We start from the raw sequence: 27,159 nt of genomic DNA, 5'->3' as shown, positions 1-27,159 counted from the left end.
ACGATTACATGCTAGCAAAGATGACATATATATAATACACAGTCATATTTCTCATACTAATAAAGATTTCTTTGTATCTCTTGTGAGTAAGTTCTGAGTATGCACTGACTTACATTCTGGCTTCTCTCCAACAAAAGAATAAATGTAACAATACTGAAAAACAGAGCAGAGGAAATCCTGCAGCCATTACGTCTGTAACAAGCCACAAAAAAGTAAAGTTGTCCCTGTGCTTAACCAATTATGCACTACATCATGAAGGCGTATGGGGGAGTGGATGTACAGATCCACATTTCTTGACTTCGGCACTAGCTGGAGGTGAGTGGTTAGCTTCACGGCCCAGCTGATTTACCCCCGGGGAACGAGCCCCTGGTGCCCATTGGATAGGAGGTTGGGTGGACCCCAGAACTGGTCTGGACGACATGGGGAAGAAAAAATTCTTGACCCTGCCAGGACTTGAATTCCAACCCCTCGGTCGTCCAGCCCATAGCCAGTCTCTATACCAACTACACTATCCTGGCTCATCTGTAGTAAGCCACAGATTTCAGAAAGTTTAAAAACTGTTATGACACAATTACCATATTCATCTCTAATGCAGTCTACCTGTGACTGCTCACATTACTGTGAACTGCAGTCTCATACTGATAACTGGATATGAAGACACATACTTTTTTAGCAAACAGAATAAATTACAAACCAGCTGATTCAATCCATAGCAGACTTCCTTGCAAAAGTTGTCAATGATGATATCTCACTGGGGTCTGTGGGCAGACGACTAAACTCTATCTCCTCATTAACACTTCCACGGTGTTCGCCCTCTGCAGGCCACTGCTTGTGTGAGGGAGCATAGAGCACGATCAGAGCAAAGATGTAAATGTTCCACATGCCGTACACGCCAGTGAAGAAAGCAGACGTAAACTCGAGCACCAAGTGGTCATCCCACTTCCAGCGTCCCTCCGACACCTGCCCCAAAATGAATCCTGTGATGGTCATAGCAGCACAAAGCAGTGTTGCCAACATCAAGAACTTGAATCTGTATATGACACCTTCATAATGAAGCCTCCGGGCGCTGGACATACTCGGGAGGACCGTACGCTTGGCACTTATGTTGCAGAAAACTTTCCAGATCATGTACGACAAGAACAAAAAGTATACGCCAGCTGAAATTCCAGCAAGGATTATGAATGTCAGAGCGAGGTTTGTGCCAAGATCAGTGACCCAGATAGAATAGAAAGGATTCTGGAGCTGAACACCCCGCTCACACATGTCAAATATGAACATGGAGAGGCACCCAATGGCCACTGCACTCAAATGCTTCCAGTAATACCGAAGAGTGTTGCTATCAGCACAATCCTGGATCATGAGATGCTCACCAGCAAACACCAACCAGAAGGACAGCAGAGCAGCATAGAATATTCCCTGTCGGATATCACCGAGAAGTAACATGAAGGGCATATCAAAGGCCAGGGTCAGAAACTCAAGTGGCATATTGAGGAATGTGAGGGTAACACCAAGAAACATAAGCATGTGCTCCAAGAGTGCTGGTGACCTAGACAACTGATGCACTCTCTTCCAGAACCAAATCATTATTGCAATTATACATGGAAAAAAGGCAGATTTTATTGTAACCCAAACCTTTGTAAATCCACCATTCTGATTTATGGCAACAAGCCATATGTCTTCCACATGACCAAGCCCCTGGTTCATTTTTTTATCAGCTCCTACAGGGAGACGAATGTTAAGCAGGTAGAAGTCGTGATGGAGGGACCCCAGCTCGAACAACGGAACAATAGAACAGTCATAATGAAACCCTTCCTCCTTGTGTGCCATTGTGCAATCCAGAATCCTTTCTTCGACAGATGAGGCGTAATGTTTCCATGCACCGTCTGGATCTCCTTTGTTTCGATATGCCAATCTTGCATCTATTGTTACCACAACACGCTCTTCCATTTCGGCATCTGGATGATACATTATATCAAACTGTAAAACTCCTATCAGATTTTGCTGCCAGCGTGAGTAATCAAGTGTCATATTGTTCCGAGGTACCGGAATTTGAAATGCAAATACAAGTTCGCTTGCTTTTAAGTTTTCACGATCAGCTTTGCGATGATCAGAATCAGGTGCTCTGTACATATCAAGAGAATCAATGGTCTCACAGTGTCCTTTACCTCTGGGATATAACCACTCTCGCGTATCGTTTTCTCGTTGACGACATTTAGTAGCCAACCAATTTTCAGCAGATGCAGGTGTAGGGGCAACAAGTCCTCCAATCAAAAAGCATGTTACCTGACATACTAACAGAAAGCTTACGAGAATTGCCAACTTCTTGCCGCTCAGGTTCTCCAGTATAGCTCCTTGCATTCTTATAATTGCCAGAAAGTTTCACACGCTTATTCCACCAAATTTACTCACTATTCCCTATACCCATTCGTATAAACTTGCGAACCTGTCAATTATACCCCACGCACATTCCGGCTCTTCCTATCTGCTAGCTACCAACATAGTTTGTGTTACAAGAATTTCCCTACACATTACAGCATTGGAATTTGAAAGATTCTAATACATACATTTTACTCCACCGCGTTGTTTTCTTTTCACAGATCTAGTATATGTTTTGTTTTGAATGAATCTGTATTTAGATTATATATATACTTGTGTATACAGAGAGAGAGAAATAAGATCGGAACTATAATCTTAATTATAATTGCTTGCTACCTTCCTCGTGCTGATTTCTTACTTGATTTTCTTTCCAGCAAGGAAGATTGACGGTACACTTTCCTCTGAAATGTAAGTTAACTTTCAACGGACAATATGGCACTATGTCCCAGACGATGAAACTTGTCTGTGTTTGAAATTATGGTGAATCCTAAATGTTTCTCATTTATATCTAAATAAGGTTTTCCTGTTTTCGAATTGTTTACCGAAATTTGGGATAAGAAGTAAGAGGAAATACCTTGTACACGTATTTTATTTTTTGACTTTCTTAAGTCCACAATCACCTAATACATTACACTTTGCAGTTGGAACTAGGACGTGAAGTACGTGAACGTACGTGAATACGTGAATGCCCTGTTTTATCGGTGACAGTAGCAGCACTTGATTTGTTTCCAATCTGTACTGCAGCACCATCCGAAAGATCCGGAACATCCGTAATCTGGAAGTAACTGTAGTAGCTGTGGTATATAGTAACCTTGACTTCTTACAGTGTGAGCAGCGTCACTTACTAATCCCGCTAATCCTCTAGAGATGACCAATCAGAGCACGAAACTAAATATTGGCGCCATCAATATACGTAAAACTAGTAAGAGACATGCGTGAAGAGTAGATGTGTGGAGATCGTTACTTCACATCAGTTTACGCAGTTTTACGATTTAATTTATACTTTTGTCGGAAAATAAAATTTACATGCAAAATGCCTTGTGAAATGATAACTCTTCAACTCGGTCAGTGTGGCAACCAGAGTAAGTGTCTTGTTCAGTTCTGACAGCAGACGAAGTCGTGTGGTGTAACATGAATTTTATAAGCTCTCTGATCTTGGAAGTAGTATATTTTAGGACACATAGAGGTTATGGTAACCAGTGCATTTTCGAAAATCTGAAATGCTTAGGAAATACGAAGTCCAACATGCTATCCTCGCAGCCTTACGAGAAAGAGACTTTGAGTGCTGGTACCGTTGTACCAGATTAAAGCACCAACATAACACATTAGAAACTAAACAAACATAATAAAACCCCACCCGAGCCAAATATCTTCAAATTACCGAAGGTATAACTATACCTTCTGTTAGATGTGTTCACTACAAAAGCGGCACAAGCTACAAAGGAAATCGCCATTGTATTATACTTTGGATTGTTTTTTGTTGATGTTTTACAGTTGGCTTTGAGTTTTGGAAGAGGCTGTGTGCAGAGCATGGTATTAGCCCTGAAGGAATATTAGAGGAATATGCTACAGAAGGAACAGACCGCAAAGATGTGTTTTTCTATCAGGTTAGATTACTGTGGTGCTAGTCACTTCTGTTGATACTTTTACTGATGTTAGGTTAATACTCCAAGTTAGTTAATGCCCTTGTGTTCTCTGATTATAGGCGGATGATGAACATTATATTCCCCGAGCTGTTCTGTTGGATTTGGAGCCACGAGTAATCCACACTATCATGAATTCTCCCTATGCTAAGGTAATTAGTTCCACTGTGTTTACTTAACATGAATGTTTCTGACTTTAGGAATGACTTCCTAATATGTAGTGATTGTTATAGCTGTACAACCCAGAGAACATATATCTGTCAAAACATGGTGGAGGTGCTGGTAACAACTGGGCATCTGGCTACAGCCAGGGTGAGAGATTGCAAGAGGAAATCTTTGACATAATAGATCGTGAGGCAGATGGCAGTGACAGTCTCGAGGTAAATGGTTTGACCTTATGTTAGAGTACTGAGTGTCGTACATTGTCAAGGCTTATTTGATATGTATGACATTTTGGGGCTTGGCTCCACGTTTGACTGAGCGCACCTGAAGTGAGCAAGTTGGCCCAAGCAGTAACATTTCTGAGTTTTGTTTGGAAGGCACCTGGTTTGAATCTTGGCCATGATTCTATCTAGGCTGAGTACAGTGATCAGTTTTCTGAACATTATCCATCATCCTAAGTGCTGTTAAATATGATATTTTGGGCACTGGACTCCTCCTCTACCCACATTTAAGAAAAGAGTAGACCCAACAGTGTAGGATTTTTGTCTGGGAATAGAAACGAGGTTCGTGCTTTGAAACATCATATCACAACAATTGGGGTGCTGGATAATATCATGATTAGTGTACCATTGTCACAGGCTTTTAGATCTTATTCCAACCAAGGTTTTCATGATATCCCTTAGTCCCTTCAAGTGATCCAGCAGAGCAGTTGCTACTACCTGTGTTCACATTTTCTTCATTTCATTGTAGTCATCCAGGCATTCAGTGCTGTATAGANTAAACAATTTTAATATTGCATAATTTTATGTATAGTGATGTAAGACTGTAAATTTAACACATGTTTCTTTTACACAGGTAATGAATTCTTTAGTAACAAATTTGCCTAGAAATAAGGATAATAGCATAAACAATTTTAATATTGCATAATTTTATGTATAGTGATGTAAGACTGTAAATTTAACACATGTTTCTTTTACACAGGTAATGAATTCTTTAGTAACAAATTTGCCTAGAAATAAGGATAATAACATAAACAATTTTAATATTGCATAATTTTATGTATAGTGATGTAAGACTGTAAATTTAACACATGTTTCTTTTACACAGGTAATGAATTCTTTAGTAACAAATTTGCCTAGAAATAAGGATAATAGCATAAACAATTTTAATATTGCATAATTTTATGTATAGTGATGTAAGACTGTAAATTTAACACATGTTTCTTTTACACAGGTAATGAATTCTTTAGTAACAAATTTGCCTAGAAATAAGGATAATAGCATAAACAATTTTAATATTGCATAATTTTATGTATAGTGATGTAAGACTGTAAATTTAACACATGTTTCTTTTACACAGGTAATGAATTCTTTAGTAACAAATTTGCCTAGAAATAAGGATAATAGCATAAACAATTTTAATATTGCATAATTTTATGTATAGTGATGTAAGACTGTAAATTTAACACATGTTTCTTTTACACAGGTAATGAATTCTTTAGTAACAAATTTGCCTAGAAATAAGGATAATAGCATAAACAATTTTAATATTGCATAATTTTATGTATAGTGATGTAAGACTGTAAATTTAACACATGTTTCTTTTACACAGGTAATGAATTCTTTAGTAACAAATTTGCCTAGAAATAAGGATAATAGCATAAACAATTTTAATATTGCATAATTTTATGTATAGTGATGTAAGACTGTAAATTTAACACATGTTTCTTTTACACAGGTAATGAATTCTTTAGTAACAAATTTGCCTAGAAATAAGGATAATAGCATAAACAATTTTAATATTGCATAATTTTATGTATAGTGATGTAAGACTGTAAATTTAACACATGTTTCTTTTACACAGGTAATGAATTCTTTAGTAACAAATTTGCCTAGAAATAAGGATAATAGCATAAACAATTTTAATATTGCATAATTTTATGTATAGTGATGTAAGACTGTAAATTTAACACATGTTTCTTTTACACAGGTAATGAATTCTTTAGTAACAAATTTGCCTAGAAATAAGGATAATAGCATAAACAATTTTAATATTGCATAATTTTATGTATAGTGATGTAAGACTGTAAATTTAACACATGTTTCTTTTACACAGGTAATGAATTCTTTAGTAACAAATTTGCCTAGAAATAAGGATAATAGCATAAACAATTTTAATATTGCATAATTTTATGTATAGTGATGTAAGACTGTAAATTTAACACATGTTTTTTATGTATTATAATGATTATAAGCTGTACATATATATTTATAATTGTATTGTACTATATTAACTACGTGACTGGTTCTATATCTATGTATATGGATTTATGGAATATACAATAAATGAATGAATGAATATATATATTGCTCTTGGTGATTATGGGCTCTTCCACTGTGATGACTGCTGCTCTGCTTCTGGAGCTTTACTGCAAATCCATCTTTTGTCACCCTTTATAATCCTAGAGATAAAAGTTTGGTCCTCATGAGCCTTCTCTTATGGCTCAAGACCCATGTTTACACACCAATGCTCGTGATCCTTTGCCAAGAGTCAGGGAACACACTTTGTGGCAATGCAGTGCATGTTCAAATTTTCTATTGAGATAACCTGGCAAACTCCATAACTGATCCCAGTGGTGTCTGCCCACTCATGGATTGTTCGGTGACAGTCTTCATGGATGAGTTCTCAAATTTCTTAAACATTGTCTGTCATTTTGCTGGTGTTTGGTTAGTCTGAATGTTTGTAATCTTTAACTGACACTCAACTGGCCTTGAAACGTGAATGTTATTCAGAAACCACTGTCCAGCTTAAAGAATGTCCTCCAAAAGCCTCATGAATCATTTCAAGGGTTTCGGTAATGGATTTACTGAGCTTCACACAAAACTTGATGCAGACGTTGCTTGATTTTGCCATCCATCACAGACAAACTGAAGCTTGAAGTCAGAAAAGTACTCGTGTAAAAACAGTGCATGTTCACAGTACGGTATCACATAGCAGACTGACGCAGTAGGCTTGCAAAAGTGTGACCTTGGCCTCCCCTCTCATCTTCTTTCACTAAAGCAGTTACAACAGTAACAGCCCAGAAACTATCCGATACATGCTGTAGTGTAGTTGGTTGAGGCACTATGCTACAAGCCAGAAGGTTGCAGGTTTGATTCCCAATGAGGTCACTGGATTTTGTTGACCTAATCCTTCCAGCTGCACTATGACCCTGGAGTCGACTCAGCCTCTAACAGAAATCCGCACCAGGAATCTTCCTGGAGGTAAAGGACAGCTGACAACCTCACCACAATCTTTGAGCCAATTGTCGAGAATACGTGGCAGTCTCAGTGTCTCATAACGTTGCTAACAATGAGGCTACTTGCTGGTCTGGTTATCTTTTGCAGGGGTTTGTGCTTTGTCACTCAATTGCTGGTGGCACTGGTTCAGGCATGGGCTCTTACCTTCTGGAAAAGCTAACAGACCGCTTTCCCAAGAAGGTTATCGAGACGTACAGTGTGTTCCCAAACCAGGACGAGATCAGTGATGTTGTTGTACAGCCATACAATTCCCTGCTGACTCTGAAGCGACTGACACAGAGTGCAGATTGTGTTGTCGTATTGGACAACACGGCACTCAACAGGATAGCAACTGACAGGCTGCATATTCAGAACCCTTCATTCACTCAGATCAACACTCTGGTGTCCACCATCATGTCAGTCAGCACAACCACGCTCCGGTAAGTGAAGCTCACAATTTTCACTCTCTGCTTGATTTGAAACTAAAGTTACAGCATGCCTTGAATTGTTGGGCAGTCAGGTGTGTGAATAAGTTAACATAAAATGGTGGAGTGCAGTCAGTATAGCAATTGGCTATGGGCTGGATTGTCGAGGGAAAGGAGTTCAAGTCCCAGTAAGGGTAAGATTTTTCTTCTCTCTACACAGTTCAGACTGGTTCTAGGGCCCACCCAGCCTCCTGTCTAATGGGCACCAGGGGCTGTTTCCCTGGGGCATGAAGCTGACCACTCACAGCCAACTAGTGCTGAGGTCAAGAATATGTGCATCTATACATCTGCTTTGCCATATGTCTTCATGGCATGGTGCTTAATTAGTTAAAAGAGACACAACTTTTCCCTTACTTATAAGTCAAGGGGTGACCCAAGGAACTCCAAAATTTACTGCCAAGTTCTACCATGCTAGTGCTGCCTAAAGCCTGTCCTTAGTAGGTTCATTGATAGTTTTTTTAAGACAAAGCCAGAAGGCTAACGTTGCAGGTTTGTTGTTGGAGACATTATGAAGTTAGGCTTTAGGTCATGTTTTTACAGATACATTTTGATGATCGGCTGGGCTAACATGCTGGACAGCATAACAGAAACCTTTAAAGTTACTTGGGTCACCTGGCAATACACAAGTTTGTATCATTGATTCTAGAGGCTGCCTGTCTCTCCTTCATAAGGGAACAGAGATGGAGAATTTGTGGTATCTAGTGAATGATGGCCCACATGAAGTGGAAGTGCCTGAAGAAGGACAGGAAGAGGAATGCCCATGTGGAAAGTGTCTTTATGCGTTGCCTTTCTTTCCAGGTACCCCTCATATATGAATAATGATCTGATTGGTCTGATAGCACCCTTGATTCCCACACCTCGCCTGCACTTCCTGATGACAGGCTACACCCCACTCACGACTGACCAAGAGGTATTGTTAGCCACAACAGTTCTCTCATACATAACAGTAAATTTGATGTGAAAATTAAATGTGGATCAGTTTAAAAAAGCAGCTGTTGCCACTATTTAGTTGATTTACATGGAACTGTCACAGGCTGCATCAGTGCGCAAAACAACAGTGCTGGATGTAATGCGGCGCCTTCTGCAGCCCAAGAACATGATGGTGTCAACGGCTCACGACCGTAATGCTGCTCACTGCTATATCTCTATTCTCAACATCATTCAGGTATTACGTCACGTTACTCTTCCCTTCATTGGATGTCTGTACATGAAATGTCTTTAGATTTGCTAATAACCTTCAAATCAGAAATCATGCTGGGAAACCATACTGATCGATTGAGGTTACCACTTTCATGACCAGAATGAATGTAGTAATATATGCTTAATCCTTTCCATGTTAAGGTTCTTTGGCGGGAGGAGTGTTATTTCAAATGAATGCCAAAGAACATATAATCTACATCTGGAATATAAAGGTAAAGATATCCCTGTGCTTTATAAATTGAACACCACTCCATGAAATTATGTGGGGTGGAGGAGCTATAGCAGCCTCATTCTTAAACTTGGCCATAGATGGAGGTGAGTGGTCATCTTCATGCCTCAGGAAATAGCCTCTGGGCCCTAGAGCAGTCTGGATGGTACAGAGAAAAGGAAAATCTTTCTGTCCCAGCTGGGAACTGAGCTGCAGTTCATGTGTAAATGTTAATATTTCTGCAGGTTGCCTAGTATTGCTAGGAAATTGAAATGTAGAACAGTGGGACTGGCATGTAGCTAGAATGGCGTAGATGCGGAATAAACCTAACACTTTAGGTGTTGGAATTTCTCAGAAAATGGGAAGTTGAACCCTGGGGAACCATGTAGTGAGATGGGAGCTGGATGCATCTAGCTGAAGATTGTGTCCACTGGCAGTTTTTGATATTAGCAATGTTTAACCCCGGGGTTCTGTAACCCAAGAGCTAATTAGTTTGTTTCAGTTAGTCTGCTTCAAATGTTTACGCCTTTGAAGCCTGAAGTTCTTCTAAGTATTATTTAAAATTTAAATTCCTACCTCACAGGAAGTACTGCTTCACTGTTTAGGTAAATTATCACAGTTTATTGTGAGAACCGTACAATACAAAATTACACTGTGTGGGTAGAATACAGATTTTTCTAATATTAACTATTCTGCCAAACAAAGGGAACCTCTACAGCACTGTAATATCACATTCCTTGTTACAGGGTGAAGTTGACCCGACACAAGTTCACAAGTCTTTGCAGCGAATTCGTGAACGCAAGCTAGCTCAGTTTATACCTTGGGGACCAGCAAGTATCCAAGTGGCCCTATCACGCAAGTCCCCGTACATTCAGAGTGCACATCGTGTGTCTGGCCTAATGCTAGCCAATCATACCAACATTTCATCGGTAAGTCTGTCCTTGTTCAGATATTTAGATCCATTCTAACCCTTTCACTGCCATGTTCCAGAGACCCGATATTGTCACATGTTAGTGACTAGACTAGACACAGGGTCCAGGTTGGTAATTGAATTTATTGGATGCTGATTACTCGTAATTACAAATAATTGCAACACTTTTACTCTTCTGTACAATCTAGAAACAGCTGCAGCACATTCACCTGCAGCGGTGGGGATCCTCTCCTATACGTGCACGTTGGGCCAACCCTTATGTCTCTGCATTTAAATTTTAATTTTAATGCCCTTTTTGGTATATTCATTCTATCAGTTTGTTTTACATGACCAACCAGTCTACCTTGAACTGCGACTTCCTGACTTACAATCATATTACATTACACCCATTGGCATAGTGCTCACATGTTGTGATGGTCTGATGCTGGAATAGCAACTTTCAGCAATCCATGGCAAAATATTAATTTATTTTTAATAGTTTAAATGTTTAATACTGTTTTATGTAATGCCTCTTTATTGATTTTATAACAAAAGCAATGCAGGTTAAAGTGTAGAAAAATGTGCCAGAACCTTGACCTCCAGGAACATCACCCTCTGTGGCCCATGGTTTAGTGAGTCTGACATGAGAGGCTTGAACTCTATGTCTACTTGACCTAACCTGCTCTGTTCCACGCAGCTGTTCGATCGTGCACTGCAACAATATGACAAACTGCGGAAACGAGAGGCATTCTTGGAGCAGTTTCGTAAGGAGTCAATGTTCAAGGACAATCTGGAAGAGCTGGACCATTCCAGGGAAGTTGTCCAGGAGCTAGTGGATGAATATCAGGCAGCCACACGTCCAGATTACCTGTCCTGGGGGACAGACCAGGTAAGTACAGTATAGACACGAGTACCTTCAGCACTTGACAGTAATGCCATGTGTAGAAATGACTCTTGAAGGTGAAGAAAGCAGTCTTCTGGGATTTGGCACCGTGTATATGTGGTGTTAACGGACGTTTCGGAGGAAAGTATCGCCTCCATCTTCAGGGTAGAAGAAAAAATATATAAGAAATCTGCAAGCATAGAGACCGTGAGAACGACTCTTGAAGGTGTTTCAGGTTGGTGATTGGATTTGTTGGCCACTTTAACACATGACTCGTAACTACACTTAATTTTAGCACCATCGCTGATCATCACACTTAACAGTTTACTAGAGCACACAGTATGTTCTCAGTCTGTTACTCAGGCTCAAGTCCTCTCTGAATGGTGGCTCCCTTCCAACTGAACTATTCTTACTTCAGTTATCTTCCTTATAAACCCTTTGCACAGACTGAGTAGAAAACACCACTTCCAAGAGTACCTCTATTGTTGCATGCATATCTGTTGCTGCAGGATCATGTTTATTGAGCCGTTGCCTAGAAATGGCTGTGGTATACATACATACATTTAACATTTTGCAAGTATATTTGATTATCTCATGGTTGTTGCATAGTAATGGCTCTACATGCTACAGTAATTTGACATGTCAAGAAATTCACGCACAAGCCACATCAGCAGTCTGCAACCTGTCCTCTTGTTTCTTAAGGCTCATTCCATGAAGCATGCTGAAAAGTAATACCTCTTCTTTTTTTCTAAGGAATGGCACCATGTAGCAGTGTGAACTAAACTTTACTCATTCTGTTAAACATTTCTGCACTTTATTACGTGAACTTACATAGTTCTACTGCCAGAAGTGCCTGACCCAGCATGAAGAAGTGATACAACTGCAGAGTAAATACTGTGCAGTGGTTGAGTTTCTAACTGCAGAAAGTGACCCACTGATTGACATTCATCAGTGAGCATCACTGTGACCATACTGTAACCATCATAATCAGTGGTTGCTGGGCTTCCAGTATGTGACTGGTCCTGCCCATCTCATCCTTTATTCATTTGCCCCACTAGCATTATTTAATTATCAAGCTCCTCTTTGTGTGGCTTTTACTGTTTTCCTGTTACTTCCTCTCCCCTAAGTCTAGATATTTTTCTCGGATCTTTGTTTTCAGACACCCTCAATAGGTTAAACCGAGACATGTTATACATTTTTCACAGCATCATTTTCGTTACAGAAAACCATTGTTTCAGAAGCTGACACTGCTCTGTTGGCTCCACTGGATGGAGCTGATCTCTGTCCCCAGAAATTAGAACTGCTGGTTCCGTTAGCTCCTGTGATGGAAGCAGAGGTAGTGTTCTGATCCTCACATTCCTCAATGAAAACAGGCTGATGGAAACACACCTTTGTCACAAACTTTTAGTCTCTGCATTATTGTCAAACCAACTTTCACACTGATACAAAACAGATGGTAGAAGTATAGTTCTGTATGCTGTAATCGCTGTGGATTGTGATGCCATGTAGTCTGGTAGAAGTTCACCAGCATTACAGAGGAATGTACTGCCTCCATCTTCATGGTCAAGGGTAGTCCAATCAGACATCCAGCAAGACGTAGGCAGCACGCAGAGCAACACTGAGGAAGGAGGCAGTGATGAACTTCTGCTGGACTGAATGGTGTCACATCCAAAAGCTACTACTCTTCATATGCTTCATTGTTTGTGTGATGTAACATCATGTGCTAGTAGTTCAGAGACAGCCTGATGTTTCAGAGGAACATATCACCTCCATCTTCAAGGATGAAGAATAAGGGAAGCAAGAAGCATTCTGCAAGCTCATCTTGCCACCCACTTCTGCTGGTTTCTTGCTTGGCTTACTCTTCATCCCTGAAGATGGCAGTGATATGTTCCTCTGAAATGTCAGGCTCTCTTGCAGCTTAGAAACCATGCACATCATCATCACTGCTGTGAGAACCTCACAGGGAACAGTCATCCCATTAGTTTTGGCACAGTTCAGGTGGTAGCATAGTTGGTGGAGGCACTCTGCTACAAGCTAGAATGTCGCAGGTCCAACTCCCGATGAGGTCATTGGATTTTTTTTCAATTGACCTAATCCTTCTGGCCGCACTATGGCCCTGGGGTTGACTCAGCCTCTAACAGAAATGAGTACCAGGAATATTCTTGGGGGGTAAAGGGCAGCTGGGGCATAGGGCTGACAACCTTGTCCCCATCTATGAGCCAATTGTCTAGAAAATGTGGGAACCTCAACATCTCCTCAGGCCTCCACAGCCTGTTACAGGGATAGCTTTACTTTACTTACTTCTTACAGTTCAGAAGGGAAGAGCACTTAGACAGAAACATTGACAGAAGGGTGCTTCCCTCCAACAGTTTTGTCTTCCTGTGATGCATTCACAGTGAGATGTCACAGGAATGTTCCTGTTAATTTTGCCGTCAGTATTCTGAAGACAGGGACAAGAGACAGTATGTCCCTTGGAAATGTTGACACCAAACTGCACGAGGTCTGATGCCAGAAGACAGTAATCTTGATACCACCATCTTAACCTAAAGTCTCATGCTTTGCTCTTGTCTTTTGCAGGCGAGTATTGATTCCTAAGGCTGTTTGTCCTGAGCCATCCTAACAAGTTACTCAGGAACTTAGCCATTGCTTTCCAGTTCAAGTTTTTTCTTTTGTCATAAATTCTTAAATGTAACATGCAGTTGGATACAGGTATCCCCTACTCTAGTAACATGTGGTTGCACTTCAAAGAGTGGTCACATTAACTTCACATTTGTCTTAGTCCTTTTTCTTTCCACTGCCTTCAGTTTTCATTGAAAATATTTGTAATTCATTTAACTTTAATACCATTCATTTTAGCCACTTACAATTTTTTTGTCTTTTAGACATAATTTATTTACATTTTAGCCATCTCTTAAAAAGGTGAATTAAAAGAAAATTGTATGAAATCAGGTTAATGTGAAATTCACAAAGTCAAAACTGTTCAAGTCGAGGGGGGGATACCTGTAGTGATTGTGGAACTGAATGTATTGTCTCAAAGACAATTTATGTAGAGCTTTTTTAATTAAATTATATTTCTTGTGAAATTTAATTGTTTCTTAGCTGCAGTTCCTCCCGTGTCACCTAAGAAGTTGGCTCAAGTGGTAGTGCATCTGACATGGCACAGTCCAAATCAGTGGTTCCCAGTGGGACGGAGGCTCTATGAGTAGTGTGACATCATAAGAGAATCAGTTTTTAATGTCATACTCACCTGATTTCTTATTAGCTGGATTTAATCATAAAGGATTACATTTATTTCAGTAAAGGGGAAGGGGGGCATAAGGATTTGTGGAAACAAAAATGGGGGCCATCATATCAAAAAGTTATATCAAAAGTCATATATCATATCAAAAGTCTACTTATGGACAGCATTGTAAAATAACCCACTAGAGAAACAAACTTACTTGATGTTTAGTCCTTATCATCCATGAAAAGGGGATTTTAAACCTGTCAGAACTAGGATCCGAAGACAAATGTAATGTTCTCATGTGCTTTATTAAGCATCACACCATCAAGACATGAGGGAGTGGAGGTAAAGCTCCACACATTCTTAACCTTGACTTAGGATGGAGATGAGTGGCAAGTTTCAACTTCTGCTTCATCCCTGGTACAAGTGTGTTGTGCGGGTGGACTGGGCCCAGAGCTACTCTGGATACCATGGAGGAGAGAAAACTTTGTTGTCCCTGCCAGGAACCAAACCCTGATTTGTAATTTTTTTTGGCCTGATCTCAATGATGACTGAGCTGTCCTGGCTCCTGGGAACACCGGGGCTGGCAGCCAGGGGTACCAATGCAAGTGTTGATACCTTATGGCACTCCAAGCCTATTTAAATGCCCAAAAGGGTAAAATTGCCCTGAAATTGTTGAATAGATGTGTGAGGTAGCTCTGTGAACTTTATGCCCTGAAGTCGTCCAATTTAAGCTAGTGATTAAATTGGAATATTAAGAGTAAGACTTGGTGTAAGCGGAGTATAAACAGCTGACACTCGTATCCCTGCGGCACGGAATAGTGGTGCCATAGTGTCAGTTGTTACGTGCAGCCAAAATAAATATAAATTATGAGTAAAGGATGCCGCTTATCGTTTGACATACTCGTATTACACTTTGCAGCTCCAGTCCAGCGAGGTCTCAGAAGTCGTTGGCAATATCGCTGGACCAGCGGCTTCGAAGATAAAATTTGTAAGAAGGGTATTGGAGGCTTTAAATTTGTAACACCCGCCTTCCGTTTGAATGATCGAATGGGAAGCGATGATGGAATATATCTGCGAGGGAGGGGGAATTAATGTCCCCAAACTCGAGGATATGGTCCAGGCTTCGAGGACTTCTAATTTGGTGATTCCGACGGATAGACGTGTTCTGCAAATAATATATTAAACCAGTAAGCAATTGTAATGTGTGCAGTCGCATTATCATTACCCTTTGTCTCATAATCCAAGACCCGTAAACGATCCTGAGGAAGACTTTCATTGCCACCGGAACCCAACAAACAACAGCAGAAGATAAAGGGGCGTAGAGCGGTTGCAGCCCAAGAATGAGGACCATTATTAATACATAGAGGGTTAAGGGCGTAGCCGGTACTGAAATCAATTATTGGAGCAGGGAAAGTGAGTAAGCCTGAAACAAATTATTTCTATTGAAGCCAGAATGTCATACTGAACATGACATCATGCTTCTGTCTGTTTTAGTATGGCTTGTGACTTGGGGATATGGTAGGGAGAACTTTCATCCAAGGTTTCTTACAGGAAGTATACACAAACTGTTAAGTAACCTGTCCAGTACTTAACATATTAATTGGTGACCCAAATAACTTCAAAACATACCACACTAATGCCACCAATCTTAGAATTTTGTTAAAACAAGATTTGAAGCTTGACCTTAGAATTTGCCTCCACATTCACAACATTATGGTTTTGCTTTTGTTTCTAAAAATAAATATATTCTGACGGTTAGACAGTCCCCCCCCCTAAATAAGCTTCCATTGTTGGGAGCACAAACATGGCAGTAAAGTTTTAAAGTTCCTTGGGTCAGCCATTAATATGTCACTACCCTTGAGCCATACTGGGTACTAATACTTCCATGAGATGTACTTTTAATCCACTGAGCTTTCCCTCCCACCCCCAAAAAAGCAAGATGATGACTTCTGTCGGAAATGTCTTAGACCAGTTATTCTTGCAAGAGTTACTATTTTGCGGGTTCTGGTTGGGTCATTGGGCTACAGTCTGCTCACCCCTGCTTTGAAAATATATCAACATAATTCTGTTGCATGAATAAACAGCGGTGTTTTTATTGTTCACATGACAATCTGTAATAACTGGTTTACACAATATTTAATTCAAATGTTTTCAGAAGACAAGCTTACTGACTGACTCTCTTTTTTGCATTTTACAAGTTTATTATTGAAACCCTTTTCTTTGAAAATTAATTTCTGCTTCCTTATTTTTCCAGGTAGAAAATATTAATTAAAAATTATATATTAATCCCGCCTCAAGGTGAACTTCTCCTCCTGTATACCATCCTTTGTGATGATATTGATGAAAATGCTGTCACCAGTATAAATGTCCCTCTCAGCAGCAGAAATGAATGTATCTTTCAAAATTGCCATTGCCTTCTCCATACAAATCGGTTCAGGAGTTACATTCTCCATATTCTGATATCCAATTTGGTTGTCAAGTAGTGGCTGAAGCAGCGCCCCAGAAGACCCACTTGCCTTAAATTTTGTTTGTTGACAGTAGCCAATGGGGTCATAACTATACACACAACCTTTACCCTCTTCATCCAGCCCAGCAAGGACATTGGAGACGTAGTATGGAAAGAATCGTTTGTAGTAGAGCATGGTGCACAGCATCTGAGCGACAGCTGGAGTGGACATCGGCTTGTTGTGCTCGTGGAGATACATCTGCAATCTTGCCTCCAGAATGCGGGCCAAAGTCAACGTATCACACCAACACCCCGAGCACCCCAGCACTGTTGTATCCGAAAGTCGAAATAGCTTGGATTGTTCACGAGTATATATTGAAAACCCACTACTCAGGCGGGTGTCTGATGCTACCAAGACATAATCATCTCCAGCAATAGCAACCACACTTCCACCATTATCGGCATAGGGTACAAAAGGAATGCTTTTAGGTCCCCCATACGTGTTGTAAGCTGCCAGACTGTTCACTGCCATTATATGAGCTTCGAAAAATCTGTTACAGTATTCGATACAACCCAACTTCTTCCCTTACGATGATACTACAACTTTCCAGGATAAGTTACACAGAATAGCCAATTCAGAATCATAAGAATTCCCCGCATAAACACGGATCGTACAGAGGTGAGATAAATTTCTTGACAAATCGTAGAGAGTAATGATTACAGAAAAACCATTGCGTATATGTATAGCTATTCCTCTGTCAGAAATAATGTTGAGTTATTCAAGAGTTTCATTATTCCTCCTGATATACTAGATATATTTTGGGGAAATTTTTCAGGACCAAATACAGGCCGCGCCATAGCTCAAGCGGTTAGTCGCTGGCTTCCCACAGCGGCGGCCCGGGTTCGATCCCGGGTCTGGTCAAGTGGGATTTGTGGTGGACAAAGTGGCGCTGGCGCAGGTTTTCTCCGAGTACTTCGGTTTCCCCTGCCAATCTTCATTCTACCAATTGCTCCACAATCACCCTGATCTATCTGGGGCTGGTACAATAGGCCAGAAACGACCGCAGTACAAGGGACTTATTTCCACCCCACTAGGAATACAAAAAACAATAGCACACTGATGTCACCTCTGTATTTCAATCGTGACTATCATTATACAATTGAATAGACTTCTGGTATACACGCAAGTAATACAAGTAATATCCAATGGTCAGAGAGTATAATATTGGTGCATCATGTTGGCTGCCATGTCGTTTCGAGCAGGCGTAATGTTACGCATAAAGTGAAGAAGCTCAGTGTTGCTTGGGTGAAACGACGCAGTTCCGACATTTTGAGTGTGATTTTTGGGAAACGAATGTGGAAGGTGTTTTGTGTAAAAAGGTGTTAATTGTTCGTTAAAAGAATATGGGTACACCGAGGCAAGATAATCACAGCTCCTCGGTTGTTAAACCAGTAACAAAACCGTACGGTAGAATTGTACTGAATCTGAAAAACTGTCTTTTACCAGAGGACAAGCTTAGTCCTACTCCATCTCAAAATGATGGATTGGATCTAGAAACAGAAACGGATTTAAGGATATTAGGTTGTGAATTAATTCAGACTGCTGGTATACTATTGAAACTCCCACAGGTAACTTTTTTACTCTTTTTATTGAATTAATATGTTGATAAAGGAATAGAGTACATTTTTCCCCTAACGCCAAGGCCAATTGCCTTTTAGGAGATAGCGGTATACCGTGAAGGAAATTGTGGAATGGTTTTATGTGAGTTTAATGGTGCAGCACAAGGTTTATATTTGATTGAAGTTTTGTTTGTGCACCTTTTTGCCATTCTCATATTTACTAACATGTTTATGTTTCGAAGTTGTATATTTAATATGGAATTTATATTAGTATGGAGTCTGTATATCGAAGTAAAGTTTATATTTATATAATTGCAAGCTTTATTTAAATACTGCTTACTGTAATTTAAATGAGTGCTTTCTGCGCCATGGTGTTAGTATTCCATTGGACTACATTTTATAAGAAAAGTATTTAGTTTGATGTAGTTATATTTTAAAGGGGGGGCCATGGAATTTTTTATCATCTGGGACAGCTTATACGTTTGTGCCACTTTTGGGCAAGACAGCATATTAAGATTATTGTGCAGTAGTAGTTACGAAGGTCTCGAAACAAGGGCTGTAGTCTTGAATTTATATAAAGAAAATAAAGCATTTTGGCACTGCTGTGTGTGTGCGTGCACATCAAAATTCGTCTGTGACATTAAGGGAGCAATATATGCTGAAGGTGTCTTAGAACACGGTGCTGAGGAGAATATTTGGACCTAAGAGAGATGGAATAACATGAGGTTGGAGCAAATTGTATATTGAGGAGCTCCATATTTTGAAGTCCATACCAAACATTTTTAGAATAATGAAATCAACGATTATGAGATGGGCAGAGTGTGTAGCATGCAGGGTGAAGGAGGATAATATCAAAATGTGTCTTAGGAGAAATAGGGTCAGGCAGTGTGGACTGGATTGAGCTGTCTCAGGATGGTGACAAGCGGATGATTCTTTTGAATATGGTAATGAACCTTAACACTTCGCGGACCAGTGATTTAAATATTTAAATCACCCTGGGAACCGGCATTTTGAAATATACTACCCTAACTTGTGCACTGTTCACATTAAAAATTAATATAAAATCTCCTAATTAGTTTTTTGAACTAAAATTTTTGGAGAACACTTACCAATGCTCCTAGAAGTGCTTGAGGGTGTGATATTTCTGGAAACTTTCCCCTTTGTGAAGTGGCATTACACAGAACTTGCAAATGTAGACATACTCCTTTTTTTGTGAACTGTGCAAACATGGCATTGCCTAGAAATATTCTTCCCCTTGGAATGTTCACTCTTCACAATTTTCATGAGGGTATTTTTCCGCATATCACTCAAGAGTCGCCCTGGGGGCCCACATGAGGCCTTCGTGGGGTGGGAGTTGATGGGCCCGGTCGTACTAAGTCTTTGTGTGACCCTGGTTCTGCCGCCACCATCTGGACTGTAGCCCAGGCCTTTGCCACGTTCATCAGAAATGCTTTGTATTTCAATTTTGGATCAGGGTTTAGATTTTTTAGATTTTTTGCTGTCCCCGCAATGTTACTATGCGCAATGTTATTACCCGCGTTATTGTCGGAGCTACTGTCACTTTTACTGTCTGTGGCCACAATTCTTTGTTGTGCCCTGTCACTGTCTGAATGACAATGGATTGTCATGGATTACTACGCATCTCTCAAGGCAGGTCAGCTAGGTCATCGGAGGAGAATTTGTCCTTGATCCATTCTCCCCACTAGCTACTGGCTGATACACACAGCTTGAAGAAGGCAAAGCATTTTCCTTTATAGTCGGTTAAGTAAACAGCAAGGTCAAGTTACTGACTGCTAACTAAACATTCCAGAGTCTTATCACGCATCTGCAGGCGGTTGCGTGCAATGTAGGTGGCGCCAGAGCGATGTATGGCGTCTTGCAACTTATCGTGTTCTAAAAACCTGTTAACATGCGAACGGTCCGCCATGTTTAAAAGCGAAAAACCTTTTAAAGGGTGCGCGGTCCGCAAAGTGTTAAGATTCTGTAAAATGTGAGAAATTCTTAGCCAGTGGTTTCTCAAGAAAAGATTCATCTTCATAGAATTAGTTGGTACTGCTGGAATACGCAGTGGGAATTTGCCCATGATATAAACATAGATGTAATAGTAGATGTCCTTCTGTTTCAGGTAGCAATGGCTACAGGGCAGGTTCTGTTTCAACGTTTTTATTATTCTAAGTCATTTGTTCGTCATGCGATGGAAACAACGGCTATGGGTTGTGTTTGTTTGGCATCAAAAATCGAAGAAGCTCCTAGAAGAATTCGTGATGTAATCAATGTATTTCATCACATTAAACAAGTGAAAAGTCAGAAGTAAGTATCTGTTGTACATCTAGTCATATGTAAGTGCCAGATTGCCCCAAAACATCATTCCCTCTCATCAGGAGACTTTGTGAAGTCCTGAAGCTCCCACTGAAATGTTCCCTTTTACAGTATAATAAATTAGAGACATTGCACTTTTCAACTTGTTTGGAGTCCACCTTAGGCCTGGAGACCTCCTGTTTTGATAGGTTTGGCTATCGAAACTGACACTTTCCCTCTCTCCCTCTGGGACTGTCTTAAAATTGGCCATGCTCTTTCCACATTTTTTTACTTCTCTTGACATTGGGAGCATCACCTTCGGGGATGTGCTGCTGTGTAGTTTGGTAGAAGCCTGCCAAATTTCAGAAGAACATACTACTTCCATCTTCAGGGTCAAAGAGTAAGTTGAGCAAGCAAACAGATATTCTTGTTATTTGCCTGTTTTGCTTAATATTCAACCCTGAACATACGGGCAGTGCGTTTCTCTGAGACATCGATAAACTTGTACCAGATAGTAGGCTGCTCGCATGCTCAGCATACTCTTTGACCCTGAAGATGGAAGCAGTACTTTCCTCCAGTATGCTTGTAAGCTTCTACTACACAGCGTCTCATTCCATAAGATAGAACTTTCGTGGTCATTACCATCAGAACCTCGAAGTCCTTGATGCCAATCCTATTGCACAGTATACGGCATCTTGTTACATGGCTTTGAACAATAAAAGAGAATTCACCATAGTGTTCTGAGTCATCCTAAGTGTTACTTCTTCAGGAAGTCTGGACGAGAATATTGCAAGATATCTCTGCGTGGTGGTTCCTGTCTAGTTCTGACATACACCTTGAACAGTTGCCACACTCTTCCTTCTCTTGGATGCAGATTGATTACAGAAATAGTCACCATATAATTTCAATTAAGTTTTCATGTCTTGATCTTATGTGATTAAATACTGAAAAACCTTGAAGGTCATTATTAAAACTGTAGTTACATATGTATGCTCCAGTAATTAGTATTTTAAAGAAATTGGGGCATGTATGAAACATCAAATTCTTCACTGTTAATAAGTTCATTGGCGCAGGTAATATTCAGAAATAATGATCCCCCATTCTGACAAAATTTGGTGTTTTCTTAAAATATTGTGTTTTTAAACAGCTCATGTCACCATTCTTCAGGACTGCTCTGTAAACAAAGATGCATGACAGCTGGAAGGTCAGCACTGTCTGGCCATGTAGTGGAAAATCAAATGTCTGTTTTTGCACTTAAATTATGGTTATTAACAGTAAAAGTAAAGAAAGCCTGTGCCATATCTCATTGCTTTATTCAACCCACATTTCTGCTGCTTCCTTTGATGTGAACAAAGGAAGACCATGGATAAGTGGGATCATTACACATCTGAGAGAGTTAAACTCTTCTGAAGTTAATCCTTTGTGACAGTTGTGGATATGTTTAATTGTGTGTAAGGTCTCTTAGAAATTTTCATTTCATGCATCCTGTTGTGTTACAATATACAACTTCTTTATTAATGATCACAACACAACAGATATCAAGGTCAGTGCCCAACTACAGCTCTGATACATGTTTCGGCTATCAGTAGCCATCATCAGGCAAATATACGGTTAACATATATATATGCCACTGAACTGCAGTACTAGTAAACTGGATACAATACTATTAAACATATAAAACACTTGCCGTAAAAAATACAATAAATCGATTATTTAAAAAGAAACAGAAGTTATAGTATAAAACGAATAAAATTTTAATTGATGTTTCATAACATTGAATCAGTCGTTGGTTTTGTAATTTCGTACGTTCCCATGGACAAATTGGAATATTCTATATTTTTTCTTTTTGTATATAAGATTTTATAGGAGGCTCATGATGGTAACATTACAACGCTCGCAGCCAAAAAGGAAGGACACATCACAGACACAGTACACACAGAAACAACTCCCATAGTGGACGAACCATACTATACGCGAGTTTGAATTAAGACATACAGATGAATAATCTTAACAAGGTTTAGTATATACAGATTTTATTATAGTTGACGAATAATGTACTTTCGAAATAATTTTATGAAAGACACAAGATGGCAAACAGTGTAATAGCTTAGCATAAATAACGAACGTGAAGATGGCACTATGTTACCGAAACATATAGTAAGAAGTAACATATGAAATTGACTGCACTAAAAGACTGCCTTTACATACATATTATGACTGATTCAGTGTTATAAAACATAAATTAAAATTTTATTCTTGTTTATCATATAACTTCTGTTTCTTTTTATATAATCTGATTTATTGTATTTTTTACATCAAGTGTTTTATATGTTTAATAGTATTGTATCCAGTTTACTAGTACTGCAGTTCAGTGGCATATATATATGTTAACCGTATATTTGCCTGATGATGGCTACTGATAGCCGAAACATGTAGCAGAGCCATAGCTGGGCACTGACCTTGATATCTGTTGTGTTGTGATGGTTAGTAAAGAAGTTGTCTCTTTGAAATGTTTATAATTCCCCCCACAGTACGTGCACCAAACATAGCCATATGGCTAATGCTTTGAAGTGTTTTCAGGTTCTAGATGTGACAAAGTGTACTCATGTTGATATTTGTGAGTGGAACAAGTTTGCTCCTTATGATTTTATGTGAGGTATTTAGCTCCAGACATATATATATAACACATTTGATGTGCATTCTTTGTTCCCAGTTTTAAATTTTTGGCCCTACAAACATGGGTCATCTGTAAATCTCACTGTAGGTTAATACTAACCCAAAATTATCCAAAGTTGAAAACATAATGGAATTACTGGGTTTTTGGGCTTTGTCTATCGTTCAGTATTCCAAAAACTGGAGAACAACATTTTGGAAACTGGACATGTTTCTGCCCTCTTGTTATGGGGAGGCACCTACTGTGCTGGGCACCTTAGAAAGAGCTAACCCCAATCGCTGGACAACCCACATCATTGTAACTACAGCTAAGTAAACACCTGAGACCAGGCTTTGTTGAAGGGAGATAACAGGAAACTATGCAATGAAAATTGCAGTAAAGCATGCACAGACCTGAAACTAAGAAAGGGAGGTGAACATTTTGGGCAACAAACCAAGTCCATGAAAACCATGGCAAAGAATTAAATGGAGAATTTTGTGCCATCTGTGGAGACATGAGTTTCACAAAATTCATTTAATCCTATGCATTTCTTTCCCCCCATGGGCTTGCTTTATTGAATATAATTTTCACCTTTTCTGTCCTAGTTTCAGGTCTGCATGCTTTGTCATAATTTTTATTGCACATTTCCTCTTATCTCCCTTTAACAAAGTCTGCTCTGAGGTGTTTATGTGGCTGTAGTTACACTGACTTAGGTTGTGTAGTGATTGAGGTTATCAGTTTCTTAAGGGACCCAGCATAGTAGGTGTCTCCCTCCTCGCCTGAGGATGGAAACAGATCCGTTTCCCGAAATTTTGTTTTCTCAAGTTTTCAGAATACTGGATGACTGACAAAATGAAAACCCTTCAGAATCTATTTGAAACCATGTTTGTTGTGTATCCCTACAGTCATTGTGGACATAGACTGATGCAGTATGGAGGTAATCATTATTTTGAACTTGTGTCTTTTATGATGACTCAAAATGTAAATGCCACAGAAGGTTTGTTGAGTTCTTCCCCATGCATCTGAATCCTGTAGGGCTGTTTCCATCATATTGTATTCCCTTGCTGATAAGTTTAGAGCAGATGCTTGTGAAGTTCTAATTCAAGCCCTGATGGGCACCTAGGTGTGCTATAAATATTGAAATGTTAAAACAGTGTGTTTAAATACATTTTGAAGATTTGGCATTCCATGAAACGGTTCTTAATTTTCTCTTGCTGGATGTATATGAATGATGTTGGAATTTTGTACATTCATGCAGAAAGAGCGGTATTGTGGTTTCCATACTTTGCACTCAATTACTGAATTAGTATGCTAATGCTCATTCGTGGGGTATATTTTCTGTTTCCAGAGTTAATAGCATTTTATTTTAATTCAACACAATATGTGGCAGTATGTGGTAATGTAACTATTAAGCCAGACAGCTGGATCTTGCTTGTTATGCTGTGTCATGTTCAGTGCTGATAATATTTAGGATTACTGGCTTCTAGACTCTGTCCGTGGTCAAGTGTGGACCACTGACTGACATCAGCTCTTACCAGTGCACCTGACTAAGTGGGTGCTTCGTGCCTTTTCACTTGGGGGCTGAAACAGAACCACTTTCTGAAACGTTGTATTCCCTTCGGAGTACTGGATGGGTGACAAAGCCTGGCAAGCCAGTGATTCTGAATGTAATACAATTGTCAGAATCGTTTAGAATTGGCTTATTACTGATTGGTTGACTTCACCGGGTAACACTGTGTTCGTCAGATTTGATTCAGAAGCTGATCTTCAATTTTCAAGGAACTGAACAGTTTTATGCTGCACAAATTCATCGTACATATTCTGGTCCTTGGCGTTATGACACTGCTTTATGGTTTGGTAGGTGGTTACGAGCATTTTTGAGGAAACTGCAGCCTGCCTAGTTAGGCAATGTATTCCCCCACAACATTGGTACCGAGACTGCGACGTGGTGTCATAACCCATGTCACAGCGTGAATCTTTGTCACCAGAAAAATGCTGCATCTGAATCAGTTCATTACAGTAGTGACAGTTTAGTTTCTGAATTACATAATTTTGTGCCAGTCAGCGGCAACACATGTCATTTAGGAGGAAGTCTGCTGTGACATATTGCGTGGTCATTAAATGGTGAAGTTAAGCCATAGCGGTATTTGAACATGTACACAGCATAAAGCAAATGTTGTGTTAGGCAACACAACGTCTGCATGCACGCAGGCCAGTCAGGGAGTCATATCAATGTGTTGCTGGCTGAATAAATATAGCAGATCAGAATTTCTAACTTTTGTTTTTGGGTAGAATTTTCATGTACTTGCCACTTAGAGGCATAAGTTTATTTTTTTTTAATCAGAGTACCGAATCTCTTTGCATGTGGCACGCAGTGCTTTGACTCCCTATTGGAAATTGCTTGAGAGCTTAATGGGACTGTATGTGAGGGATGGGCCCGTTCTGTGCGGAGGGACATTTAACCTTTGCTCAGAGAATTTTGTACTTACTTTCCACAGATGTTTGTTCGCACATCAGTCCTCCGGCCAGGGGCTGATGGTGGTGAGTTGGCATTACCGGTACCGTACATTGAAATGTAAAACACACACAGCCATTGAGGGGTTGGCAGGCAGGCAGCCCCTCTGCTGAACAGAGTCTGTGTGGGTCATCAGCCAAGGCTATCTTCCTCCCCAACAGCTCGCTGCCAGAACAACCAATCATTTTGTTTCACAAGTTTCTCTTGTTCATTTGTTCTTGTTTGTTTTATGTCTCGCTGCCAGTAACATATGCATAGGCCTTGACCGTGACGAGATACATGAGAGCTCTTGCCATGTTCAAGGCCTGTGACCAGTGTCTCATAGCAGCAGTTTGCTCACCATTGTGTGTGTGATCCACTGTGTTTACAAGATTGTGAGGTGAGTGACAGTGTGTGCAGATCTCTAAGGGACAGGAGTTTTATTCAGCTGTAAGCACTCACATGTCTGGTTTACATAGCAACATAAACTCTGTTATATTTTGTCAGATACAGGCTTTCAGGTTTTCATGGTGGTGAGTGTCCAGATCGGCTTCTGGATTTTGCCACTATGTAACAGCACGTTGGCTTAGGAGATGATGCTTTGTATTTGGGGGGGTGCCTAGTTCAGATTTTTGCCAGGATGCTGGCAGTACTTACTGAAGGGTTTTGGTACTTCCTCAGCCAAAAAAAAGAAGGGTGTTGTTTTCCCCAGTTCCGTGTAACAGTCTGGGTTATAATGTCATAGACGTAGATTTGAAGGGTGCTTGGTTTGAATTTTGACCTGGACAGTGACTGTGCTGGCAGACGTTTTCCATGGCTTAGTTCTGTATCAGATTAGTACCTCGGTTAGGCCATGGCCACTTCCTTGCAGTTCCTTTCCAATTCATTATTCATCAGTCATTCTACCATTTAATGCTATATAGTCTGGATGCTGAAAGCATCATACCCCCCCCCCTCAATTCCTTCAAGCAGAAGGCAGGCTAGTATCACTTTGAACAAGGCCAAGACCACTTCTTTCTATATCCTTTCTAGTTCATCATTCGCTGTATAGTTGGAGCTGCAGGTGACATTTCTAGACAATAAATAGGAGGTGCTACTAGCATTTCACATGAATGTACATGATGACACCATGTCAGCCTCTGTATAACCTTACTGCATCTCCACCCTTCTCGCCTCACCCCTGAAGCTGGAGTCAGGGTACCTGCATGCAAGACTACACAGTGTCAGATCCCAGAGGGGACACAGAATGTGCAAGGATGGTGCATAGCAGACTCCCC

At 40.0% G+C, this 27,159-nt stretch overlaps 4 protein-coding genes across 4 annotated transcripts in view; 2 read left to right on the top strand and 2 right to left on the bottom strand.

The window, feature by feature from the left end:
• Positions 1 to 450: 450 nt before the first annotated feature.
• Positions 451 to 2,764, bottom strand: LOC111861466 (protein wntless). The gene has a single exon (XM_023846075.2). The coding sequence runs from the start codon at positions 2,356 to 2,358 to the stop codon at positions 703 to 705; it is 1,656 nt and encodes a 551-aa protein (XP_023701843.1). The 5' UTR covers positions 2,359 to 2,764; the 3' UTR covers positions 451 to 702.
• A 440-nt stretch (positions 2,765 to 3,204) lies between these two features.
• Positions 3,205 to 14,228, top strand: LOC111861467 (tubulin gamma-2 chain). Its single transcript, XM_023846076.2, has 10 exons — positions 3,205 to 3,458; positions 3,871 to 3,983; positions 4,082 to 4,171; positions 4,253 to 4,399; positions 7,568 to 7,899; positions 8,743 to 8,854; positions 8,978 to 9,109; positions 10,099 to 10,281; positions 10,960 to 11,151; positions 13,723 to 14,228. Exons 1-10 carry the CDS (start codon positions 3,323 to 3,325, stop codon positions 13,738 to 13,740), a joined length of 1,455 nt encoding a protein of 484 aa, XP_023701844.1. The 5' UTR covers positions 3,205 to 3,322; the 3' UTR covers positions 13,741 to 14,228.
• A 2,206-nt stretch (positions 14,229 to 16,434) lies between these two features.
• Positions 16,435 to 17,433, bottom strand: LOC111861459 (proteasome subunit beta type-1). Its single transcript, XM_023846068.2, has one exon. The coding sequence runs from the start codon at positions 17,347 to 17,349 to the stop codon at positions 16,654 to 16,656; it is 696 nt and encodes a 231-aa protein (XP_023701836.1). The 5' UTR covers positions 17,350 to 17,433; the 3' UTR covers positions 16,435 to 16,653.
• Positions 17,434 to 18,077: 644 nt separating this feature from the next.
• Positions 18,078 to 27,159, top strand: part of LOC111861441 (cyclin-L1) — a 30,249-nt gene continuing 21,167 nt past the window's right edge. Inside the window, exons 1-2 of the mRNA XM_023846014.2 lie at positions 18,078 to 18,446; positions 20,563 to 20,747. Of these exons, the coding sequence (XP_023701782.1) occupies positions 18,222 to 18,446; positions 20,563 to 20,747 (410 nt within the window). The 5' untranslated portion in view covers positions 18,078 to 18,221. The remainder of the gene's footprint in view (positions 18,447 to 20,562; positions 20,748 to 27,159) is intronic.

Source organism: Cryptotermes secundus, unplaced genomic scaffold (genome assembly GCF_002891405.2).
Source record: "Cryptotermes secundus unplaced genomic scaffold, Csec_1.0 scaffold693, whole genome shotgun sequence".
NCBI classification, from domain to species: Eukaryota; Metazoa; Arthropoda; class Insecta; order Blattodea; family Kalotermitidae; genus Cryptotermes; species Cryptotermes secundus.
The sequence above is the reverse complement of the archived record's forward strand: the minus strand, read 5'-3'. Positions and strand labels throughout refer to the sequence as shown.